Source organism: Sphaerodactylus townsendi, linkage group LG02 (genome assembly GCF_021028975.2).
Source record: "Sphaerodactylus townsendi isolate TG3544 linkage group LG02, MPM_Stown_v2.3, whole genome shotgun sequence".
Taxonomy (NCBI): Eukaryota; Metazoa; Chordata; class Lepidosauria; order Squamata; family Sphaerodactylidae; genus Sphaerodactylus; species Sphaerodactylus townsendi.
In genome coordinates this window covers 121238192-121261740 of record NC_059426.1, presented here as the reverse complement: position 1 = coordinate 121261740, position 23549 = coordinate 121238192, and the positions used below count along the sequence as shown (strand labels likewise).

At 40.0% G+C, this 23549-nt stretch overlaps 1 protein-coding gene across 7 annotated transcripts in view; it reads right to left on the bottom strand.

Moving 5' to 3' along the window:
• SIPA1L1 (signal induced proliferation associated 1 like 1) overlaps positions 1-23549 on the bottom strand; it is a 184530-nt gene that overhangs the window by 80969 nt on the left and 80012 nt on the right. For all 7 annotated transcript variants that reach the window (XM_048484057.1, XM_048484063.1, XM_048484062.1 and 4 more), the window contains 2 exons: positions 19012-19077; positions 1381-3165 (listed from right to left, as the gene is read on the bottom strand). In XM_048484057.1, coding sequence (XP_048340014.1) covers positions 1381-2869 — 1489 coding nt within the window. In that variant the 5' untranslated portion in view covers positions 2870-3165; positions 19012-19077. The remainder of the gene's footprint in view (positions 1-1380; positions 3166-19011; positions 19078-23549) is intronic.

Genomic DNA, 23549 nt, shown 5'->3' with positions numbered 1-23549 from the left:
TGGTTTTACATGTGAGCAGTTACAACCATGTATATGTGTATGTGGGCAAATTATAACATGTCAACAAATTATAACAAGTCACACACATGCAGCAATTCTTGAAACTGTGGTGGTATTTATTTCATCCACTACAATTTCTGGGACCGCTGCAGGCTAGAACTACTTGATTCACCTGTTTCACTCCAAGATTCCACAGCAATATATCACAATATTTCTAGTGCAATACCATTCAGCACACTTACTTCCAAGCCTTATGATAAGACTCAGGTTTTCCCTCTTTGGAGGTACAGTAGTTCAAAACTACTGTAATCTAAAAACACACTATATTCCCATGCTACTCCTCAAAGGAAAGTATCAGTTGATTTTTTTTTAATCTTGAAAATGAATGAAATATGTTTTTTTGATATTTTAATACAGACTAAAAATATATATTGGAAAGCTGTTCCAAAACCTTTTTTTTAAAATTATGTAGAGTAAACTATCTTTATTCCTTTCCCCAAATAAAGTAAAGCTCTGTTAATAACTGGGGTTTCCTGTTAACCCAACATGCTGTTTTCCAAGGCTTTCACAAGCCAGCAGCACTAAATTAGAGGCAGTCATGGCCAGACTTGGCTGAGACATTCTGCTTGATTATCCTCTTGCACCAGCCCTGGCCATGACCTATCAGGGAATCATAAGATTCATAGAGTTGGAAGAGACCACAAGGGCCATCAAGTCCAACCCCCTGCCATGCAGGAACACACAATCAAAGCACTCCTGACATATGTTCATCCAGCCTCATTTTAAAACCTCTAAAGGAGACTCCACCACTTTCCAAGGCAGTGAATTCAACTGCCAAACAGCTCTGGCCATCAGAAAGTTCTTCCTAAAGTTTATGTAGAATCTCTTTTTCTGTATCTTGAAGCCATTACTCCATGTCTGAGTCTCCGAGGAAAACTTGCTTGCTCCCTCTTCGGCATCCCTTCAAATATTTAAACACAGCTATCATGTCCCCCCTTAATCTTTGCTTCTCCAACGAAACATCTCCAGCTCAATAAAAACATCACCAGCTCCCTAAGTTCTGCTGGCTTCTTCACTGCAGTGGAGGAGTAGGCAGTACATCCCAGCTAACTTTTAGTTCATGGTTGGTTCTTCCTGCTCTTGCTCAAGGACAAGCAGAGGTTGCTATCCAGCATGGTCAGTTAGCTAAGACTGCTAATTAACTGGACACTATTGATGGGTAGTAATTACATCTTTGTAGCATCTTTCTGAGCGTATACTTTTTTACATTATATATGAATTGTTAGTGAAATCAAGAAATATTCAGTGCATCTGAACAACGCTTTGATAACCATTAGTAAATAGTAGAACACTGTTCCCACGGGTAGTAAATCTACTCACCTTTCTGATAGAAGAATTTTCGATAATAATATGCCCCAAGATCCACATGTTCAACAATGTATCTTTTCCCTCTATCTAAATGTAACATCAAGTTTTCCTTGGGTACTTCAAGTACAGCCACTCCAGCATTTGTGCAATGAGAACTAAGAGTAGACTCAAAAGAGGCACTTTCACAGCCACTGAAGGATCCAGAGTTAGATTTGGAGAGGCTGATTTTTCTTTCTCCTTCCCCACCAATCTCATTACGAAAATAAGGACAGCTCATCACAAGATCATTGCTCTTATCATCTCCCTGGTCCATATTGAGACTTCCTTTGGAATTCAGATCCTCTGTACTTCCCATTGGGGAATTAAAACTTGCCGAATGGGATAATGGTCCAGAAGCTAGTGATGCAACTGCAGCAGCAGAAGCTCCAGTTGTGGTATTCCTTCGTTTAATAACGTTGTGCCTGTTAACTACTACTTCATTCAAATCAAATAATATACTCTGAACATCATAATGGGCAAAACACTTTGGGCAAGTCCAAGGTTTCACACTATCTTCTGATCTGCTGTCCTCTAAGTCTGAAGACTTCCCAAGATCCCCTTCACCTTTGGCATTACGCAGCTTTCGAAAAATGGACGAATCTCCTGTCTCTGATTTTGACCGTCTTTTGAGAGGTTTTTCCCTTTCTTTGAATAATCGGAGATTCTCCCTTTGAGTGATAGGCCCATCTATAATATCTAAAGAAAACCCTGAACCCTTGCTTCCACTAGCAATAAGGAGTTCACTGAACTTGCTGGTGGCTGAGAATCTCTGGTCAGACTTGTCATCTTTATAACCTTTCAATAAGTCAAAAAAACTTTCTCCTGAAGTACCCTGCTTATCTATGGATGAGGTGCTGCCATATTCCCTGTGCAGCGATGGTCCTGATTTATAACTGGGTGAGATACATTCATCAAAGCTATCCACATCAAGCTCACTTATAGTAATGTCACTATTACTACGCTGTCTTATTCTGCGAAGAGCTTTTCTAGGGGAACTATGATAACCATCAGGCATGAGAAATCTAGAATCCAGATTCTCAGATTGTCGTGTTTTGCTTTTAAGTGTGTTTTGAATACTTTTCAACATGACAGAGTCACTAGAGTTCAAGTTAATAGAGCTCCCCTGACTCCCAGGACTACTTTTTGAAGACAAATTATCAAGGCAACTTGATGAGTCCATTTCTTGACTTGATCTACTGTTTTCTTTCATATTTTCCTTCCTTGGGGGCCAGTCAGCAATCCTTGCTCTAACTCCCATTTTTGGAACTCCAGGAGTAGAAGTTAGGTGATGAGACCCTTCACTGCGTGGAGGGCCTGCTGGAGCCATCACTGAAGATCCCAAGCTGCCATTCTGTGACCTAAATCGTCTCATGTAAAAGTCATCCGAATGGACTTTAGGAGTTCCATCTGATAGGCCAGCAGCAACAGCCCTTTCAGTTTGGGACCGTTTCAAGCTGGTCATTATTAGAAAATGTGTTTTTCCTTAACAAGCTCCAGAGAAAAACCAAGTCATTTTTGCTTTTCAAATTTACAACTTGCTTCTGGAGAATGTTCTCCAGAAAATATATAGGTTGCATGAGATCCCAGTTCTGATCATTTAATGTAGTTGTTAAATGGACTACAAATGTAGCTTTTAGCTACCACTATTGTTCATAGACTTCTTAGCAGTCTTAGTTCTTCCATTTTCACAAAGTAAGGTATTTCCACACATCCACAAAATTTTGATCTGAAGTGCTGATAATTAAACTTGCTTCATACCTAGAGTAAAGAAAGAGGAAGATATGAGTGAGTCCCATATTCACAGTAGAAAATTTCAGCACAGCTTCTTTTTTCTCAGTATAGTTTCATTATACAGCAGGGAAAGTCAGAGAAGTGTCTATTTTACTGCTCTCAATACAAAATAATGCATGCTACCTTTTGTATCAAACAAGATTTTTTCAGGTCAACAGCTGTAGAAACAGAACTCCTTTCTGAATCAGCAAAATATACAGCATGCAGTTCAATGATGAGACATTTTAGGCAAATAATCCATTGATTACACATAGAATTGAGGCAAGTCAGATGTAATCCTGTGTGTTTGATGGGAGCAGCCTGACAAACTAAGCTGCTGCTGCTCCCTAAAATTACTCCAGCACAAGCCTGAGAAGTAAGTTCCTTTCAAGGTATACTTGCTTACGTACAAGAAGACAAATCTTGGACATCAAAACGTAACATGAGCTAAATTTTCAACAGATTTGCATAATGCACAGGACTAGCATTAAAATATTTTTCTGTCAATTTCTTTAGGAATGTTATAATTCAGATTTTCTGGGAACAAACAGCCTATGCATGGCAACATGGATAGATATTTTGAGCTGAACATCACTGAAGCTGATGCTGTTAAATCCCAGAAATAGAAGATAAGCTATGATCAGCCATGAATGCTGCTGTCAAGGCTGTTGCATATTCTATTATGGATTACTGCTTCAGATAAATGTTCTTGAATTATGATGGCTGCATTGAAGAGGCCAGTGGCCAAGGTTCTGACATGGCCTGAGAAGTTTTTTTTAATGAGAACTTGAAATACTTATGTTGTAAACTAAGCATCGGCCTATGTTGTAACCTGTGTGTCACACTGAAAACCCACAGCAGGCTCTCAATGCCCTGCTGTGCAAGTGGAACCTTCAATAATGTGGGTCTTTCTAAAAAAAGATCTATATAAAAAAATCCCTGATGATACATTTTTGATAACCCACTGTGATCTGTGTGGACGTACAGTGAGAATTAAAATGTGAAAAGACTGTTCAAAAGGCATTTCTATTGCCTGTTTTCTTTAGGAAATAAAAAGATGAGTGAATGACAAAAAGAATTGCATGTTCATTTAAAAAATTGTTTCAAAAGCATTTAACATTTGTTTGGACAAAAACAAGTGGTTTTAGATGTGCATACCAGAGAAAATAAATGGAAGAGGCATTCCCCTCACAAGTTCCAGCAATGCTTCCTGTTAATACTGATATTCAGGGGTTTACTGCTTCTGAGCATGAAGGTCCCTTTAGCCACCATAGCTAATAGTCACTGATAGTCCTATCTTTCAGAATTCTGTATAATCCCCTTTAAAAGCTGCCATTAAATCTTCCAGCAGCAATGTCTACATTTTAGTCACTCACTGTGTAAGTACTTCCTTTTGGACTGTCTAAATCTATTTCCAACTCTGAAGTGGAGAACAATGGGAAAAATGTAATCAATAAAGTTTGAGTTCAGACATCTAGTCATTTTATTATTTTATTTTATTTATATATTTTTGAAATTTATTCCTTTTTCTATATAAAAGTCTCAGGGTGGCTTTCAAAATTAAAAGCAAAAATTTAAAAATAGTAGTAATGCAAAATCATTTTCAAATTACATTGTTTTCTAAATTCCCTATTTGACAATGGTTTTAGTTAAAATTAACACCTCTGAAGAAAACAAGAGGTGGTAGGGCTCTTTAACCACAATTGTATTGCCCCTCAAAGAGACAGGGGTTGGGTGCAAGCTCTGCCTCCTTCTGTAGAATTTTAAAACTCCAGGTTGTGACTGCTTCTTCATACCTTCTTCATCGGATGGCAACAGGAGAAAGATAAGGAACGGGTGTGTGTGTGTGTGTGTGTGTGTGTGTGTGTGTGGTATTTTATTATTATTATTATTGTTATTGATATTATTATTATTATTGTGTGTGTGTGTTATTGTGTGTGTGTGTGTATGTGTGGTATTGTTATTATTGTGAGACAGACTGACCTGAGCATTGATCAGTGACTGACTGACTGACTGACTGACTGAGAATGTACTGAATCAGACTAAAAATTTTGTTCAAAATGCACTTCCCACCCTTAATGGTACATATGCTCAGAAGCATAAGAATTAAAATCTTGTAACTTTGCTTTCATATGAATAATGGAATAAAAACAATTCCATATGAATTTTTACATATCAAAATAATGTTGTATCTGCTGACAAATAAAGCACCTTTTACAATTTTACCACTGAAACACTGAAACAAAAGGCTCTTCCCACATCTTGTTGGCACGAAACTGATATTCTTTTAATAAATTAAAAAACACTTCCACAAATGCACCCTGATGGGGAATAGACAAAGGCAAGAGAATGTCAGCATAAAATCCTGTGCTGCTGTATACACCCTTTAACACAAAGAGGATCCTATTCAAGGACTCAACCAATTACACAAAATGTAGCCTTTAAATTCTTGCCAAGCCTATGTATGTAAGGATGCTGCTGAACCAGCACCATGTTGATAGAGCAATTTGTGTTCAAATCAAGGTTTCTGACAGTTCTAGGGATACCAGCACTTTCTGCAATTCCTTCTCAAAAGCAACAAGCGCTCGCTTCCACAGTAATTAACCATCCAGTGAGAACATTTTCTGCCTCCAACATTAGCAAATTCTACTTCTATCCACAATAAACAGCATTGGTACAAAAAATCTGTTCCACACATATGCATTCCAATGTGCAAGTGGATGTTAGCAAAATATTCATTTTTTAAAAGTGGAATCAAATGTATCACTCATTTGTTGAGATAGTCACAACTATTAAAGGAAAAGCACATCTAAACAACAGTTATAGCTGCAATTTGCCTTAAACATGCCAGCAATTCACACAATGGCTGCAATGTTAATGAGGCATTCCAAACATCCCATATTGAACGTGCTTTCCATAAACCTTTTAACACAGCTTAAAATACCCAGGGAGAAAGTTCCGAAATTCTATTTTCACCTCCAGAAAAACAACTGCTGTTCTAGTATACTATTAAGATTTAAGATTTCATTATTATGGGCTGTATGGAGAAGAAATTACCAACACCATCTTGACTGCTCGTCAGTCTATACGTTGTTATTATGACCCACAAGCCGTTCACAAATGCAACAAAACATATATTAGTGTAATGGAAATGGAAAGTTAAACTACCAAGCAATCATAAATAGTCCACTGAATAGTAATGCCACAAGTGGCATTATTAACTTACCAATTAGACCTATTAGTAATGTTGACAGGCTAATTTAGACTTAACAAATTGTGTTACCTTCATTACAAGGCTCAAATATGTTTTGCGGCTCCAGACACTTTTTCGGGGGGGGGGGGGGGGGGGTGGCTCTTTTCCCCACCCCTGTTCTATGGGAAACATTGTATGTTCTGAGTTATTGTATGTGCATAAATTGCTGTCAAGCCACAGACAAATTATGTAAGGGGTTTTCAAGACAAGGGAGAGGGAAAGGTGGTTTGCCATTGCTTTCCTTTGCAGAGTTTTTCTTGGTGGTCTCCCTTCCAAATCCTGACTCTCTGAGAAGTGACTAGATTAGGCTATACCAAATGCTGCCTTCCTTCCTCTGAGTTATTCAGGGAAGTAAATGAGTAATTCTGAATGTTCAGAATCACTTGTGATCTCCCAGTTTTGATGTAATTTGTCAATGACAGATGATGCAAGAAAAGTGTTAAGAACTAAATCACAGTGAATATTATGAAACTTAAATACATATGTAGTAAGGTGACTTGCTCCAAAACCAATTACCTCTGCCAAAAAAAAATACATCACATACAAAACAAATACACTGAATACTGGAATGAGGAGAAATGTGATATCCCAGGGTGGGGCTCAAACATTAATAATACTGTGTTACTTTACTTTGGGAAAGAGCTAAGGGAGTGGCTGCATTTTCAATTATGCCTTTATTTTTGCACTATCTGAGGATAAGAGCTTATTTATGATTTACTTGCAAAATTAGATATCAGCTGCTTGACCCTACTGTGTATTTCCTACATTATGAATTATGAATATATTACAGTTCTAAAGTTTCCCTCCCTAAGCGGGGCTCAGGGGGCGGGGCCATGCCCCCACCCACCCAAGCCCTACCTCCAGCATCAGTGCTTATAAAAGCAGCTCTTTGAGGCTGGGCCGGCTGGGAATCCAGCCGGAGGGGGGGAGAAGGGGCAGAAGAGACTGCCATTCCCAGTAGGGGGCGGGGCTTGGGGAGGCATGGCCATGCCTCTAGGGACTAGTGGGGACGTGGCCACTTCCCACCCCCCAAACCCATCTCATAAATATATATATACCTACGTCACTGCCACTAAGTCAATCAGAATGGATGTGCTTCCTACATTCTAATTCACTGTTGGACTCCTGCTAAAATCCTCTCTCTCACACACTTGATCTCTGAATCAACAATACAACAATATAAATACAACAGTAATTTAACATTTCTATATACTTCAATGTGTTTTGCTTTGATTCTGCACCCAGCCCAAATTTGAATACATATTATATTGGTTGTGGTGGGTTTTCCAGGCTGTGTGGGTGGTCTGATAGATCTTGTTCCTAACATTTCGCCTGCATCTGTGGCTGGCATCTTCAGAGGTGTATCACAGAGAGAAGTCTGTTACACACTGTGTCTAGTGAGAAGGGAATGTTTAGTGGGGTATATATTGTCAATGTCCCAGGGTGGGGAACCAATCAGTAAGTGTTTCGGTGGAACTTGCTATGCAAATGTGTGATTGAGTGCATTGTATTGCGGGTGGAGTTATCAGTCCATTTACATTTGTTGTCACATTTGCATGCCCTGCAGCAGCAGCAAATCCTGTGTCTGGGTGGAGTCAATTGTCCATGAACTCCACCCAGACACAGCATTTGCATTCACCATTACTGCTGCTGCTGCAAGGAATGCAATTGGCCTGGGGCAACCTACAATTGAGCATCCTACCAGGGAACACATCAAGGTCCAGGTTGATTAAATTAGGTGATTTGAAAAGGGAGTCTATCAGTCCCAAGGGATCTAGGGTTAAGGTGAGCTCGGGTGATGGTTGCGTGTCATCTTCTAGAGCTACTTGCCCATTGGCCAAAGCAGCGTTGACCACTGTACAGACTTCACAGGGTCTCCCCTGTGGGCTGTCGCCTTCATTAGCTGGAATCTCTTTAGGCTCTGCTGCTTCCTTCTCCAAATGTTGCTCCCTAAAAAACGTTAGCCTTACAATATAGTTTTTACAATTTGAGAGTCTCCCTTTAAATAGTTTTAGTTGATCAGAGATTTTGGAGTGGATCAACTCCTGGGAGTGGTCAAAAGATGCAATATCATCCAAAACTCCATTCTCAGCCATTCTGTCTGGACATTCTTCAACAGCTGCAGCAGAATCTCTAAAAACGATGTTAGTTTGATGGTTCTGTGTCAATTCTGGGTCGGTTGCATTGAGATTTGGGTTCCCAGGTGAGTTCTTTCAGAATAAGAGGGCTATATTTAAGTTCGTGAAAACGCGAGTTGGGACTACCCCCTTGCGTGCAAGCACAGGATGTTGGCGCAGCAAACTAATCGGAACTTCACATGAATTGAATGACAGAATGAGTCTTTGAGGCTTGTTTGTACCGAGCGGTCTATTCAGTTTGTGTATTGATACTAGATCGAATGGAGTTTGGGTTCCTCCTAAACAGAACACTCAGGTGGCATCTGGCTAGCCCCAGGAAGCTCCAGATGGGTTGATGCCCTCGGTAATTGGACATACTCAATCAAACTTTCTTAGCCTCCAGCACTAAACGTTGATCACATAATTTGCTCTTTAACGCTTGTGTTGGGGTTGCAAAAACCTCTAAATGTTCCATGGAGGGTAGTTTAATGGTATTCGGCTTGGAATTTAAACTTCTGAGCTCCTTATATATAGCCACCACAGTATCGGTCATAAGGAATTTTTGTAATCAATATTCCAAATTTAGATGGTAGAATACCCATACAGTTACTTCTCAGTTAATCTTTACACATAGGTGGAGGAGAGGAGGATAGAAAATCACTTCCATGCTCACCGTAAGCTGCACTGCCCAGAGGAAGTTCTTTATGGCCCACTCCTTAGAGATAGAACTCTAGATATAGACAGATATGATTATACTGCTTCTCTTTCATCTATCTCAGTCCAGGGATGAAAATATCAATGAGTGCTTATACTTCAAACTGCTATACACACTTTTGCCTGAAGTATATTTGTGGAAGCCTGCTATGAAGTTGGAGAACTCCAACAAGATCTTGAAGAGATTTTGCCTAATTGCATCATATATACATATGAGCACATGAAAAAGCTGGTGCACTTGTATTCAACAAAAGTACAGACTTCTCCCCCACCCCACCTCATTACATGCTCTCCCTCAAATACTAGGGAGCTTTAACTTCACTGAAAATTATCAGCACAATTTTGAATGCTCCCGCATATGTGTGGGACTTCAATCCAGGCAGCTGTCTGAAAACAAACATCAGGCCTTCCTCCCTCCTCCTTCCCAGCCCATTAGATTATTCTGCTGCAAGGATCTGATCTCTGCTGTGATAGGCCTCAGCTTTCTCGAGAGCTTCGAGCCACTGGAGCATGTCTTCAGTGTGCCCAATACTTAGATCTCTCTTCAGAGGCTTGCTGGGTTTGTAGGCACCAGAACATTAGTTGAAAGGATCCTAACAGAAGTCCTGGTGAGTGATCAGCTCAATCTGTCCAGACAACTGCAAAACCAGCACAAAAATATATTTGGACAGAACCTGATAGCACTTGTTCATCTCCAATACTTATAACTTTTCTTTAACCAGGAAGCAGTTAACAACAGCGCTGAGTAGGTGACAAGCATCTTGCACTGGATCCTTTTTTTTTCAGAACTACGTACTTTATTAATTATGGTCAGTAATGGAAAATATGCACGTATGTTCCAAGTTATGAATGCCCATTTTCTGAGATATATGCATTGCACAAACAATTTGATTTACCATCCAATCCAATATCCTCACAAATTACCTACAGCACATATGTAGGCGTATGTCTCTTCCTTGGCATCAACAGCTTTAATCAGCCCTCCACACTATTTTTGATTGCAATTCATTATATAAAATTACGCCAGCAGCAGTTTCATAAAAATCTAGTTAACTCTTACTAAGAAAGAAATCCACAAATGTTGCAAGCCAATAAAAACAGATACTAGCCCACTCGGTTATCTAAAGCCTGAAAGTAAACGACTATCCTCTGTAAAGCTTTCTTGCATGTCCCTGGATAAAATTATATCAAGGTTAGATGATGGGTATTGTGAAAAGCATTTTTTTTCCAGGAACCAGCTTATGACCCTTGGAGGGCAGAGTCCCCTGAAAAGGAAAGGGGGCAAGATAGCCTCCTGTCTGGCAAGAAATGTTCAGAAGTGATTTGCTGTTGCCTGCCTTCCTGTGGGGTGAAAAAATTCTGAGAGAACTGGACCAAGCAGGATTCATGTGGAGAAATGTGGAACTGAATCCCATTCTACAGATTAGCGTATGATGCTCTGAATCTCATATTCAAAGATAAATACTATAATTCATTGCTGTTTCTCATCCTTGTAGGTCTTGCTTCAGGTACTCCTGCCTTCTGAGATTAGGCACCAAAGGCCTTCTTAGTTGTGGAACCAAAATTCCAGAACTGTGTGATGGCAGAAAGACAGGCTATAAATTTTGTAAATAAATACAAGGAAAATAAATTACTCTATGTATCCAGCAATGTAACTTGTGTGTTTCATTTAACCACCCAAGTTTTTATTAAAATTTGCATAAAATTAAGGTTTCATGTTGCCGGGTGTATACGGTGAATCTCAAATCTGGATCAATCTATTAAAACACCACAAGTTATTTGAAAAGCAATATTAACTGTTTCACGTTTCATTGGCAGCCCTTAAGCATGTTTCTCCAATGAAGCTGAATTTACTGGGGAAAGTTCTAGTAATCTAATGGATTAAAGACAAGAGTCATTCACGATGGATTCAAAAAACTCTGAAAAGGAGAATTAACCAATAGTTTAAGACTGCTTTTGTCAGCTTTTTCCAATGCAATGTGGGTTCTATAACATGTATGCTAAAATAAAATTACATTCTTGCTAAGGAAATGGCCATTAATATCAATCGATGCAATGCTTTAATGCTTTTGGTTGTAAATATAAAACCTGTTCGGTTCACTTAGAACTGTTAACGTTTGCTCTTCTGCCCTGAATCTCGATGTTGAGAAGTAGTAAATCACACCAATTGTGTGATAATTTATGCCTTCAGATATATTATATTGTACTCAATCTGAGTGTAACTTGTAGAGACTTGCAGCACCACTGACAGGAAGAAACATTTATAAGTGGCAGCAGATATACCTCAAAACCAGTTTCAAATTGCAATTAACATGGCAAATGAAAGACAGCACTAATCTTCCTTGGCATTTGCATGTAGAAAGGAAAATTATTCAGCTGAATGGTTTTTGCAAAGCGGAAGGTATGAATGTTGGTGAACTGTTTGATGACCTATTATTTCCCAGAAGTCAAATAGTTCATGAAGTCAATGCTATCCTTAAGTATGCAGCAGGCTGCATTTTAAATTGTGAGTACCTACCAGCATGATGTAGTGGTTAAGAGCAAGTGGATTCTAATCTGGAGAACCGGGTCTGATTCCCCACTCCTCCACCTGGGTGGCAGAGACTTATCTGGGGAGCCAGATGTGTCTCCACACTCCTACCATCCTGTTGGGTGTCCTTTGGCTAGTCAGAGTTCTTCGGAACTCTCTCAGCTCACCTACCTCACAAGGTGTCTGTTGTGGGGAGAGAAAGGGAAGGAATTTGTAAGCCACCTTGAGTCTCCTTACAGGAGAGAAAGATGAGATATAAATCCAAACTCTTCTTTTTCTACCTGGGGAGAAACTGCTGCCATCAAGGGACAGAACTGTCAACACCTGTTGTGCCCCCCTCCTTACCCTGTGAATGGAAAGGTGATTTGTTGTAAAATAACCTGAGTTGATATATTTGTAGTATTGATAGTTTTCTGTTGGTGTTACTGTTTTTGACATTGTAAAATGCTCTGAGCCTACACTGAGTGAAGAAAAATAGGTTAGTATGGCTGTATTAAAAAAACACAGAAATTAATATAATAATTGCATTATAGTGTGACATCTGTTTGCTCTAGTTCCGCAAGCTTCAGGGTTCACAAACTCGGTTAATTTAAGAGAAAGCACCCTCAACCCTAAGTTGTACTTATCCGTATTTAAAAACTGATGTACACCTTTTGTATCAATGTGCACAAAAGACAGACTTGCTCAATATATCTGAGAATGCCCTCTTGCATCACATTTTTAGCTCAGTGGAGATTACCAAATATGCTCTTAACATATCAGAAAGAGAGGAAGAATGCACGTATTTTTAAAGCCATTTTGTATTTAAAAGCTGAAACACAGAATGGATCGATGGCACACAGCTGACCTTTTAAAAACAAGCAAGTACCCTCAGCTGCCATTTTTCACATGCACTTTGTTCCCTACCTACTGTATATACTTGCATATAAGTCGAATTTTTCAGCACGTTTTTTGTGCTGAAAAAGCCCCCCTCGACTTATACGCGAGTCAGGTGTATTTTAAAAAATATTTTAGGGTTTTTACTTTGTTGGCCACCAGGGGGCTCAGTTTTTAGGCTAGCGGCACCAAAATTTCAGGGATTTTTCAAGAGAGACTCCCGATGATACCAGCCAAGTGTGGTAAAGTTTGGTTCAGGGGGTCCAAAATTATGGACCCCCAAAGGGGATGCCCTCATCCCCCATTGTTTCAAATGGGAGTTAATAGTAGATGGGGCTACATTTTGAGGGTCCATAACTTTGGACCCCCTGAACCAAACTTCACCAAACCTGGGTGGTATCATCAAAGGGGGGTCTCCTAAATGAAATGTTGGTACTGCTAACATAAACATTCCTCCCCTGACCAAAAATCCAGTTTTGAAGGATTTTAACTCTTGTGTTTTAGCTGGGTTGTTGGTTGAGCTAAGGTTTTTGTACTTTTTTTGTAAAGTTTTTGTAAAGTTATTGTTGAGACCATATTGTTTTTGTTGACCCTCTTTTCCTCTTACACAGCTAGTTTACTGTTTTTCTTTGAAAGAAATATTCAGAAACATTTAACCTACTGATGCCTCAATTAATGTAATTTTATTGGTACCTATTTTTATTTTTGAAATTTACCAGTAGCTGCTGCATTTCCCACCCTCGACTTATATGCGGGTCAATAAGTTCTCCCAGTTTTTTATGGTAAAATTAGGTGCCTCGACTTATATGCGGGTCGACTTATACACGAGTATATACGATATATACTCTGGTATAAAAACGTAGCACATGAAATTTTAATGATAACTTATCTAATTAGATATGCTTATTACATGTCATCCTGCCAAACAAAAAGAAGAACTTGGTAAAGTATCTCATACCATTCATTATGAGTTTTATCTGATGAATTTGAAAAACTGGCTTCAAGACTTTAGACAGAATATGAAGCAGGATACCCTTACAGTTTTAAGTACATTTATGCCTTATTGCTGCCAAATTTGAAAACAACCAACTGGGTACTTGGATATGAGTTATGTTCCTTGCTATTTCCTGAGCCACTCCAGAAGGTCAGGACAATGTTCCCAGCTCAAAAAACAGGCATGCGCACAGAGAAGACAGACTACCCTCTCTTACAGACTTTCAAAGCAACAATCACCAACTAAGCACTGAAAAGGTAACTTCAAAAACTCTTGATGAAAGGTGTAACTAGTATACTGTATCCATAAGCAATGCAGAAAACATGGAAGATACTAATTTCCTACTAAGTCTCAGATTATTATAGTACCAAAGCCTGATAAAAATGGAATTTCCAAATAAATATGGGGGAAATAACAGAATCCTAAACTGAAAAAACTGAAAAAAAATTCTCCATGGGTGGGATTAGAAAGCACAGGGTAATTTGGAGAACAGCTAACTGGATCCTTTTTTCCTCCTTGACTCACTAAATGAATGAGAAACAAAACAGTATAGCCCCAGCTTTTAGGAAGGACTGAGCTGAACATAAACCTCTTTCCAGGGGAAAGTTTGGACAGAACAGATAATTAATCCAAAACTGCTTCCAAAGGTCACTTCTCCAGATAAAAATATGTTAAAGTTTCAAAAAGTCTCCCACAAAGAATTATATAGACGTCTGGATAGAAGCTCTGCACAACTCTTCCCAGAATAAGGCAGACCAAAGTGGTAAATTAATTAATAGTTTCCACAGCGCTCTAATATCTCAGCTGAAGGAGCCTCCTAATCCAAATATATTCAGATGTATGAGTATAGAGTGTCCTTTTTATTGCCCCAAAACTGAATTACGGTAGAATAACGATAAGGACAGGGACAGAAGCTTCAACATTCTCCTTCAGCAAAATAAAACAGGAGTCCAGTAGCACTTGATAATAACATTTATTCCAGCCTAAGCTTTCATCAGTCAAAGCTTACTGCATCAGATAAATGAAGACTACATCTGTAAGGTCAACAAATTAAAGACCGTAAAACAACAGAAAGGTGGAGGGGCAGATCAATTTCAAAGGAGGCCAGATTCAAACAAGAAGGATCTTTGGAGAATCCTTTAACTTACATCTTATATGATTTCTAAACTATGTAGTTTGAAGTGTTCAGTATACATTTGTAGCTGTGAGTCAATCAAAAGATTTGATTTGAAGCAGCTGAAGAGAAGCCATATTCCTGGAAATTCTGCTCATCATTGTATTTAGTATGGATTGAGAAAACAGCCTATTTTGGCGGGCCCTATAGGTGCTGTGGAAACATCCCTGTGTTTTAAGAAGAAACAAATTTGTCGAGTTATGAGTTTTTAGTTGAGCAACAAATTTTATTACATGGAGATTGACAACGCACATATAAGCATCCCGGATGGGCGTGTGCATCAGGGAGGGCGAGTATCAGTACACAGATGTCATACCTGGTCTTTTGTCAGAATGACTGGTCAACTATCTAACCAAGGTGAAATCACAGGAGATTTCCACCTAGTCTGACACCTATTATTCCCCTCTGAGGAAACACTAGAAATTCCAGTCTGAAAGATACAATCCTTTATTATCGTTTTGCCAATCCCAACATCTACTATAGAAAGAGTGATCTGTCTTCAGGACAAAGATGTATCAAGTCTTCTTTTATTTCTCAAACAGTTTTCCTTTTGTTATCTGTATTCTACAGTTTTACTTTTATAGATTTCTCGATTTGCTCATGTGTGTGTATGGAATAAAATCTTGTTACAATATGCACTTCTGGCTTTTAGAGACTTTCTGAGTTTATTTTCCCATGAGTGTACTGTACACCTGAGAAGGAGAAAGTTGGGAGCTCTTCCATGGGTTGGATCCAAAGTAGTTTTCTAGTAATGAAAATTTCCACCAATATATTCTGGTACTGACCACCCACATATCATTCCTCAGGTTACCCACAAGCCCAGGAGCAGCACTTGTGAAGATCAGTGGGTTACTGTGGTAAGTGACAGGAAGGTTCCAGTTCTTCTGATTAAAAAATTAGTCTGGATCCTATGTATTATGACACACATGCATCCAAACCAGGGTTTAAGATAAGAATTATTCGTTGGCCTATAATAAACCATTCCAAACCATCTCTGGGTGATGAAGGATCTACAAAGGAATATCTTTTGAGTTCAAGAGGGTTAAGAAGAATGAAGATGCACTCTGGAAGAAAGCATACAGATTTCCTGGGGGCTTTCATTCAATGCTTTCAGACAGGGGCTTCTAACAGGGGAATTGAGCTTCACAGTTCAGCAAGGGAATCTGAGGGGGAGCAGGAAAGGACCCTGAAATTAAAGTTTCCCCCAAAATAAGGACTTACAAGTTCCACATCAGTGAGTAGGACCATTAAAATTAACTAGAACAACTAAAACCAGAGCTAAAACGCACACAAAAACATTAAAACAATTAAATCATAGGACAGGACTGAGGGACAAAGGGACAAAAAAAGACTTGACCCATTGGCAAAAAATGGCAACCAAGGGGACAAATGAGTCTCTCTGGAAAGAGAGTTCTAGCGTTTTGGTTCTTTGACTGAGAAAGCCCTCTCCTGGTTTGCCACTCGCCTAATCACAGAAGGAGGGGGCACCTGAAATAGTGTTTCAGAAGATGACTGTAGAGGTTAGGTAGATTCATAAGTGAGTAGGAGTTCCTTCAGGCATAATGGAATAAACTTTCCAGAGGTTGAAATGGCTGTTGGGGAGAGGCGAAAGATTGGAGATCCTTGCACAGACCTCACACAGACCTCAGGAAACCATAACCAGGGACCGTAACTGCAGGATCATCATCATACCTACAGTGAGGACACAGATGTCATGGATGTTATCAGTTAGTGAAGAAGCTAGCTTCAACTCTTAAAGCAGAACTCTTCAAGAAACAGGGAGAAAGGTACATCAAGAAGGTTGAAATACCAAATTAGGATCATCTGGCTCAGCCTCCACTGCACAGCCCCCACCATAACAAACAACAACATGACTGATGTTCATTTCACTTGGAACCAAAATTTGTGTGTGCTATCAGTCGAAGCAAGGAAGATGTTTACCTCAGAATGGCTAGCAGTACCTCAGGGACCACCCTTGGGGAGCGGAACAATGTTAAGGCAGTAGACTTAGAGGAGGAGTTAAGGGGAATTTTGGGGTGAGTTGAAATTTATTTGAGGATCATACCTGAATTCTAAAATTATGTGAAGTGTCTGAAAGCTTCAAATCTAATTTTGACAAGGTCAGAAGTAGGAGGAGTACTTTCTCCGTCCCTACCTCTTCAGCACTCGTGACGAGACACAGTTCAGAAATTCAGTCTAGCTGGCTCTCAGGAAATGTATTCAAAGTTTCCTCTAAATGGTTTTTTTAATCGACAGACTTTGCCTTTCCCCCTAATTTGGGCCTAAATCAGCTTTTCAAAGCATTCTCTTCTCCTCTAACTCACAACAACCACCTTGTGAGGTAAGATTTGGCTGAGAGCTTATGACAGGCCCCCAGTCACCCAGCAAGCTTTCATGGCAAAGCAGGGATTCAAACCCACACACACCAGATTCTAGTCTGACACTGTAAAAGCTATGGCATCCTATCCCTGAACTGTCTTGTCTCTCTTCCTCTGTCTTTTCTACTCCAGGCGAAGAAGAAATTTCAGCATTAAGAGAAGAAGGCAAACCAAATACTCTATATTGCTGTTAAACCATATCACTGCCGGAACGGCAAGAAATCAAAGCAGCATGCCTGTGAACAAATTTCTTTACATGGTAGGCAGAATATGATTTTATGGCTGGAAAACAAGCATTGAGCTGAGAGAAGCAAATTATCCCCCCCCCCCCCCTTCCATTTCAGTTGTGGATTCTCAGTTCTAAGGGAAATTTTTGTCATAAATGAGATTAGGCACAAAAGTTGTCATAAATGAGATTAGGCACAAAAGCAGGCGCCTGCTGCAGTCTGCCACTCCCTGCTAAGGAAGAGACCTGTGAAGCACAAAGCATTGAGAGCACAGTCCAGTCATTCTGGAGCAACACTAGAGACAGCTCGAAACAAGCCTTAGTGAAAAAATTGTTGGGTAGAAGTGTCTTGTGGAAGTGGCTTGTAAAGGGGCAAAGTCACTGATACCAACGAAGCCTCTCAAACACGTTAAGACCCTTCATTATGCTAAAAAGAAAACAGTGCTAAACCACATTCATTGTTCTCTAGAATTTCAGTCAACTGGGTAGTTCTGTTGAAATTCCATGTTTTGGCCCAGAATACAAACCCAGTAAAACTGCAATATATTTCCAAACATTGGTCATACAAACACTGACAACATGTAAACAAACCAAAGAACATCTAAGTTAAGTAAATCAGTTACAAATGAATGGGAAACAACAGAGTATATAAGGCAGCCTCTACATTAAAAAGGTATGGGGACTGAATCATACTGCAGCCCCCACAGGTCTTCTGTTCAAAGGACTCTAAGCACTTCTGTAAGTCACTTGGGTCAAAATAAATTGCTCCTATTTTAAACAGAGATGGATTTTTCCACGCATAAAAATAAAAGAACTCTAAAAGGGAAGGAAGATATCAACTTACATGGTTTTGGTGAGACAATAAAATGCAGGGTCTGAAAGTAGAGAGGAACATTTCCCAAACAATGGAACTCATAAAGAAGAACAGGAAGGGTATCTGAAACATCTTCCTATTGAGACAGTTTGTTTCTCCTATGTTCATGATGTGAAAGAACCACTTCCTGGTTAATAAGAGATGAAGGAGATTCCAGCCAACACCAGTTGATTTAATAGCAGTCCTTTGCTAGCTTTGACAATTACACCCACATTCTTCTGTAAGGGATTAATTATTTGGTGAAAATAAAAAATAGATTTGCATTTCAAGTGAACTGCCTAAGCCAGGGGTAGGGAACCTGCAGCTCTCCAGATGTTCAGGAACTACAATTCCCATCAGCCCCTACCAGCATGGCCAATTGGCCATGCTGACAGAGGCTGATGGGAATTGTAGTTCCTGAACATCTGGAGAGCCGCAGGTTCCCTACCCCTGGCCTAAGCAATGTGCCCACTGACAGAAGGTGAAATTAATCAACCTTGTGGTTGGCTGATGAATTCAGATTTTATTTCAGATGTCCAAATTTAAGCTAAATACAACTAAACTGAATAAACAGGTATTGTAATACAAGGATGCAGTCCAGTTTAGAATCATAGCATAGAGCAGTGCAATTCATAATGGACTGTGTAGGAAGCTGGATGATTTCATGTGTAACTGGCAAAATATAGCTCAAGAAGAGAATGAGAAACAATAATACATACTATGGGTTCATGGCATCTTGACAAATTCATAAACTTCTGCATCAGCATCCACACGACATGTATAATCTGTAGAAAAATAATACATCATTATTAATAATATTTATGAACATTTCTAAAACATCAAATAAAGACAAAAAAGGAAAGTCAGGTCTATATAACAGAAATTTACTGTTTCCAGAAAACCAAGAAAAAAGTCTACATTCTGCTACCAAACTGAATCTTCATGCAGTCTACTGAGATCAGAAATTGTAGGATCAGATAGAGTTATCTTGCCACTGTGCACAGATACTGGGTGGGTATGGGGTTCCAGAACAAATCACCAAACTGAAGCACCCAACTGATGTATGAAAATATTTATGAGGGTGATTGAATTGTGCTTCGCATACTCAGCTGATTCCCTCTACTTCATCCTCAGGTGGTTGCCAAAAGATGTTTGCCTTGGGATGCTAATGAGCCATCCCCTCTGTTTCTCTTCCTTCTTACCACCTGATCTGATACATACTAAAAATGCAGGCAGAAACTACAATCAGATAACAAGGAGAACCAAGAAACAGGGTTGGCATGGCAAGGTCAGAAGGAAGAATCCCTCACTCAGTCCCATGCCTTCCTATTGACGATGTGCATGGGTATTTGTTTACATATGAATGTGTAGGTTTAAGCATATATACATACCCGTGTTTCCCCGAAAATAAGACAGGGTCTTATATTAATTTTTGCTCCAAAAGATGCGTTAGGGCTTATTTTCAGGGGATGTCTTATTTTTTCCCCCATGATTTTGCATTCCCAACATAACCAGATAAGCTGCACCGGGGAATCTGTAACTAGGGCTTATATTTCAAGCATCCTCCAAAAATCCCGAAAAATCGGGCTAGGTCTTATTTTTGGAGTAGTAGGTCTTATTTTCAAGGAAACGTGGTACATGAATATATGAATTCCTGTGTGTGCTGTTCATACTTGGGAGGAACAGCAAGTGCGGATGAACCCCACCACTGGATTGGGAATGTTCTTTAACGGCAAGCTTAGTGATTGTATGGCTCATTTCCCCAAAATTCTAGAAGTTACTCTGTGATACACCTCTGAAGATGCCAGCCACAGATGCAGGTGAAACGTTAGGAACAAGATCCACCAGACCACTGGCCACACAGCCTGAAAAACCCACCACAACCAGTTACTGGGGTTTGTCCACAGTTCCCTTGAGTCTTAAAATCTACCCTTGGGGCAATTGCTCAGTCCTGTCTAAGCTGTCATTAAAATTCATGACTTAAAATTCATGGCTCTTGCTAGAACTAGACTTAAACTCAAAGCTTGTTGTCTTTATATACAGAATACATATGGAGATGCCTTATACCAAGTCTAATTACTGGTCAATTAAGGACAGCATTGTCTACTCTTATTGGCAGCAACTCTCCAGGGACTCATGTAAGTGGCCTCTCATATCAAGTGCTACCTAATTATTTTAACTGGAGATGCTGGGGATTGGACCTTCTGCATGCAAAGTAGGTGGTCTACTACTGAGATGTTATCTACTCCCTCACATGAACTTTAGAAAAACTTCTCTGGGAAATGACATTATATCCACAATATATACACATATTACAGCCTTGCAAACGTGTTTTCCGAACCAGGTAGGGTTGCCAGTTCTGAACTGAGAAATGTCTAGAGCCTAGAATATGGAATCTAGGGAGGTTAAGATGTTGTCAGAAATATACTTTCTATACTTTAATATATATAACCAATACTATCTAAAAGATACTCTATACATTCTGCCTTGACCTAAAATTATAACTTCTATGCTTCTTTATAAGCCAAACCTCCCCTGCCATATTAGTCTCAAATGACTCCAATGTTATCTACTTCTAACCTTAATGTCAAATACAATTAAAATAATCTATTACCAAATATTTTACTCTGAAAAAATGGGAGGGAGGATTTAATAAAAAATATATCCAAAAACCATATTCTTTAAAATTACCTTTCTACCTACATACTTAATATATTACCTATAATAAAGACTTCTGAACAATTTACCAAATCTAATTATTAAAACAAAATCCAAAAACCTAACAGGTGTGACCTTATTCAGGTATAATGCCATAGAGCTCACCCTTTAGGGCAGACATTTTCTCCAGGGGAAATGATCTCTGTCATCTGGAGATCAATTGTAATTCTGGGAGTTTTCCAGGCCTCACTTGGGCCCTTTCCGCACATGGGTGGAAACAAGCCTCTACTGGCATAATTTATGCCGGTAGAGGCCCAGGGACCATTCGCACGCTAGCATGCGAGCGGCCCCCACTCCCCCCCCCACAGCCGGAGAGGCGGTTCCTATGACAGTTTCTTCAATATCATCAGCCATCTCCATGATTCTATGCTTCACTGTGTTATTTGATACTGTCAGCATATTTACTTGGTTCTCCTGTTTTTTATCACATATTCAAGACGCTAAAATTTTCACTGCTAGAACTATTAATTTCTAGGTAGATGTATGAGGGTTTCAGCAATTAATGTTAATATTTCATAAGAACCTATTACAAGGTTTTCAGACTGAGTGCCCTGAGAAAATTCGAACATAGTCTTCTTGATAGTAATTAATGCTGTATTTTTATTTATAAAGAAATCTATTGCCTTATTACTATAGTTTAGAAGTTTCATTTCTAAGTGCCGCTTCAACTTTGAAAGTCTCATGGACTCGTTTGAAAGTGCTGCATAACAAATAACACATAATGGTTTGTCATCAGCACCCTTCATGAAACCGAATTGTATGTAATCCTCAGAATACTGTGGGGTCCAAGATATCTATTTTTGTTGTAGTAGTAGTAGTAGTCAACATATTGTACAGCCATTTGTTAGTGCCACTCTCAGAACTCATGCTGCACATCCCTCGACTGTCTGCTAGTGCCACTCTCAGAAAGTTTTTCTGGCTGCACATCACTCAATTTTTTATCAGTGTTAATCGAAGAGTTTATAACAGGCACATTTTTTGTTTGTTTTATTACCCATTTATCCATTGTCAAATTACATGTAATCAGTAAATACAACAATAATACGCTCTCTTTCGATACTTAACTCAAACTGAACAAGCAGAGTACAGGTGAAGGGGAGTAAAATAAAAGCAGACTGCCAGACGATTTGGCCGGTGGTGCAGTCACGTTTTTTCCTACCACTGTGATGCTATTGGTTAAGCTAGCTCAGGGGTAGGGAACCTGCGGCTCTCCAGATGTTCAGGAACTACAATTCCCATCAGCCTCTGTCAGCATGGCCAATTGGCTGGCATGCATTGGTAGAAACTGATAAGAATATGTCCCTGATGACCTGAAACTAGGTACAATTTTAGGTGATGTGCTGTCCCTTGCACCTCAGTAGTAGAGGTCGAACCCGTCCCACACCTGGGTAGTGGTATATCTGCCCTTGTCCCCAGTCTCTGGGGTGAATCCTGCGGATTGTAAGCATTTAACCCACATCTTGCCTGAAGGGGTCCTGACTGGCCCTGCTTGTTGGCCCTCCTCGCCCTTCTACCGGAGTTAAGCTGACACCCCTGCACCCCCTCTCCCTAGGCTCCAGTTGTTCCTCCCCTCCAACTCCTGCACTCTGCTCTCCTTCTCTGCTGTGCTGCTTATCACTCACTCTAACCACTTCTCCATCTCCTTCTTCACCCACCTCGTCCTTTCCCTCATTAGCCCTTTTATCCCCTTTCCCCCCCTGTTCCTAATACTATTTGGGCCCACCCCAATCACCAGCTCCACCCCTGGTCCTAGGGCAGGCATGGCCGGTTTTAACAAGGCCACGCCCCTGCCTGTTCTGGCTCGGCATGGGCGAGCCCAGCCCTGCACTGGGCCTTACCTGCATGTGATGGCATCAGGGAGGCTCCCCGGAGGCCACTTTTGGCCCGCCCTTGCAACACCAGCGTTTGCCATGGGCTGCAGCTCTGTCCCTCCAGTGGTGCCCTCCGAGCAAGGACGGGGGTGGTGTGGTCGGCCCCAGCCCTGGACATTAGGTGACCCAGCATTTTGCTTTCGTGACCCACCATTTGGGAAATGCTGATTTATACGTTCGCCGCAACTTTAAGAGCTGCACAGCTTCCAGTCAATTGTTGTTACATATTAGAACAGTAGCTGTTAAACTGGAAAGGAAGGGCAAGAGAACTAGGAGAAACGGAAATTGTGGTTGCCTGGCGGATAACCATGAAAGCCTAAATGTTTGGGTAACAGGAAGCATTAGAAAATCCTGGAGGGTTGCCAAGCAATTACACATAGGATTTCTTCTCGGTTTTCCTTCCCTTTCATTTCAGCTTAACAACTTATTACTCAGATAACAAAAATAGGCTATCAATTGCCATTTTTAAGGTTGATGTGATGGTAGGATCACATGAATACCTTTGCATGTTGAGACTGTTCTTCTGGCAAATTAAAGTTACACTTATGCCTAGTTACCCCAGGAGCAAGCCCTGGACTTAATTCTGAGGAGACCTGCACAAGATTATGAGTTGCCAGCTACTGACATACAGTCCTTCTGAGAATTTAATCACTGATTGTTTCATATTG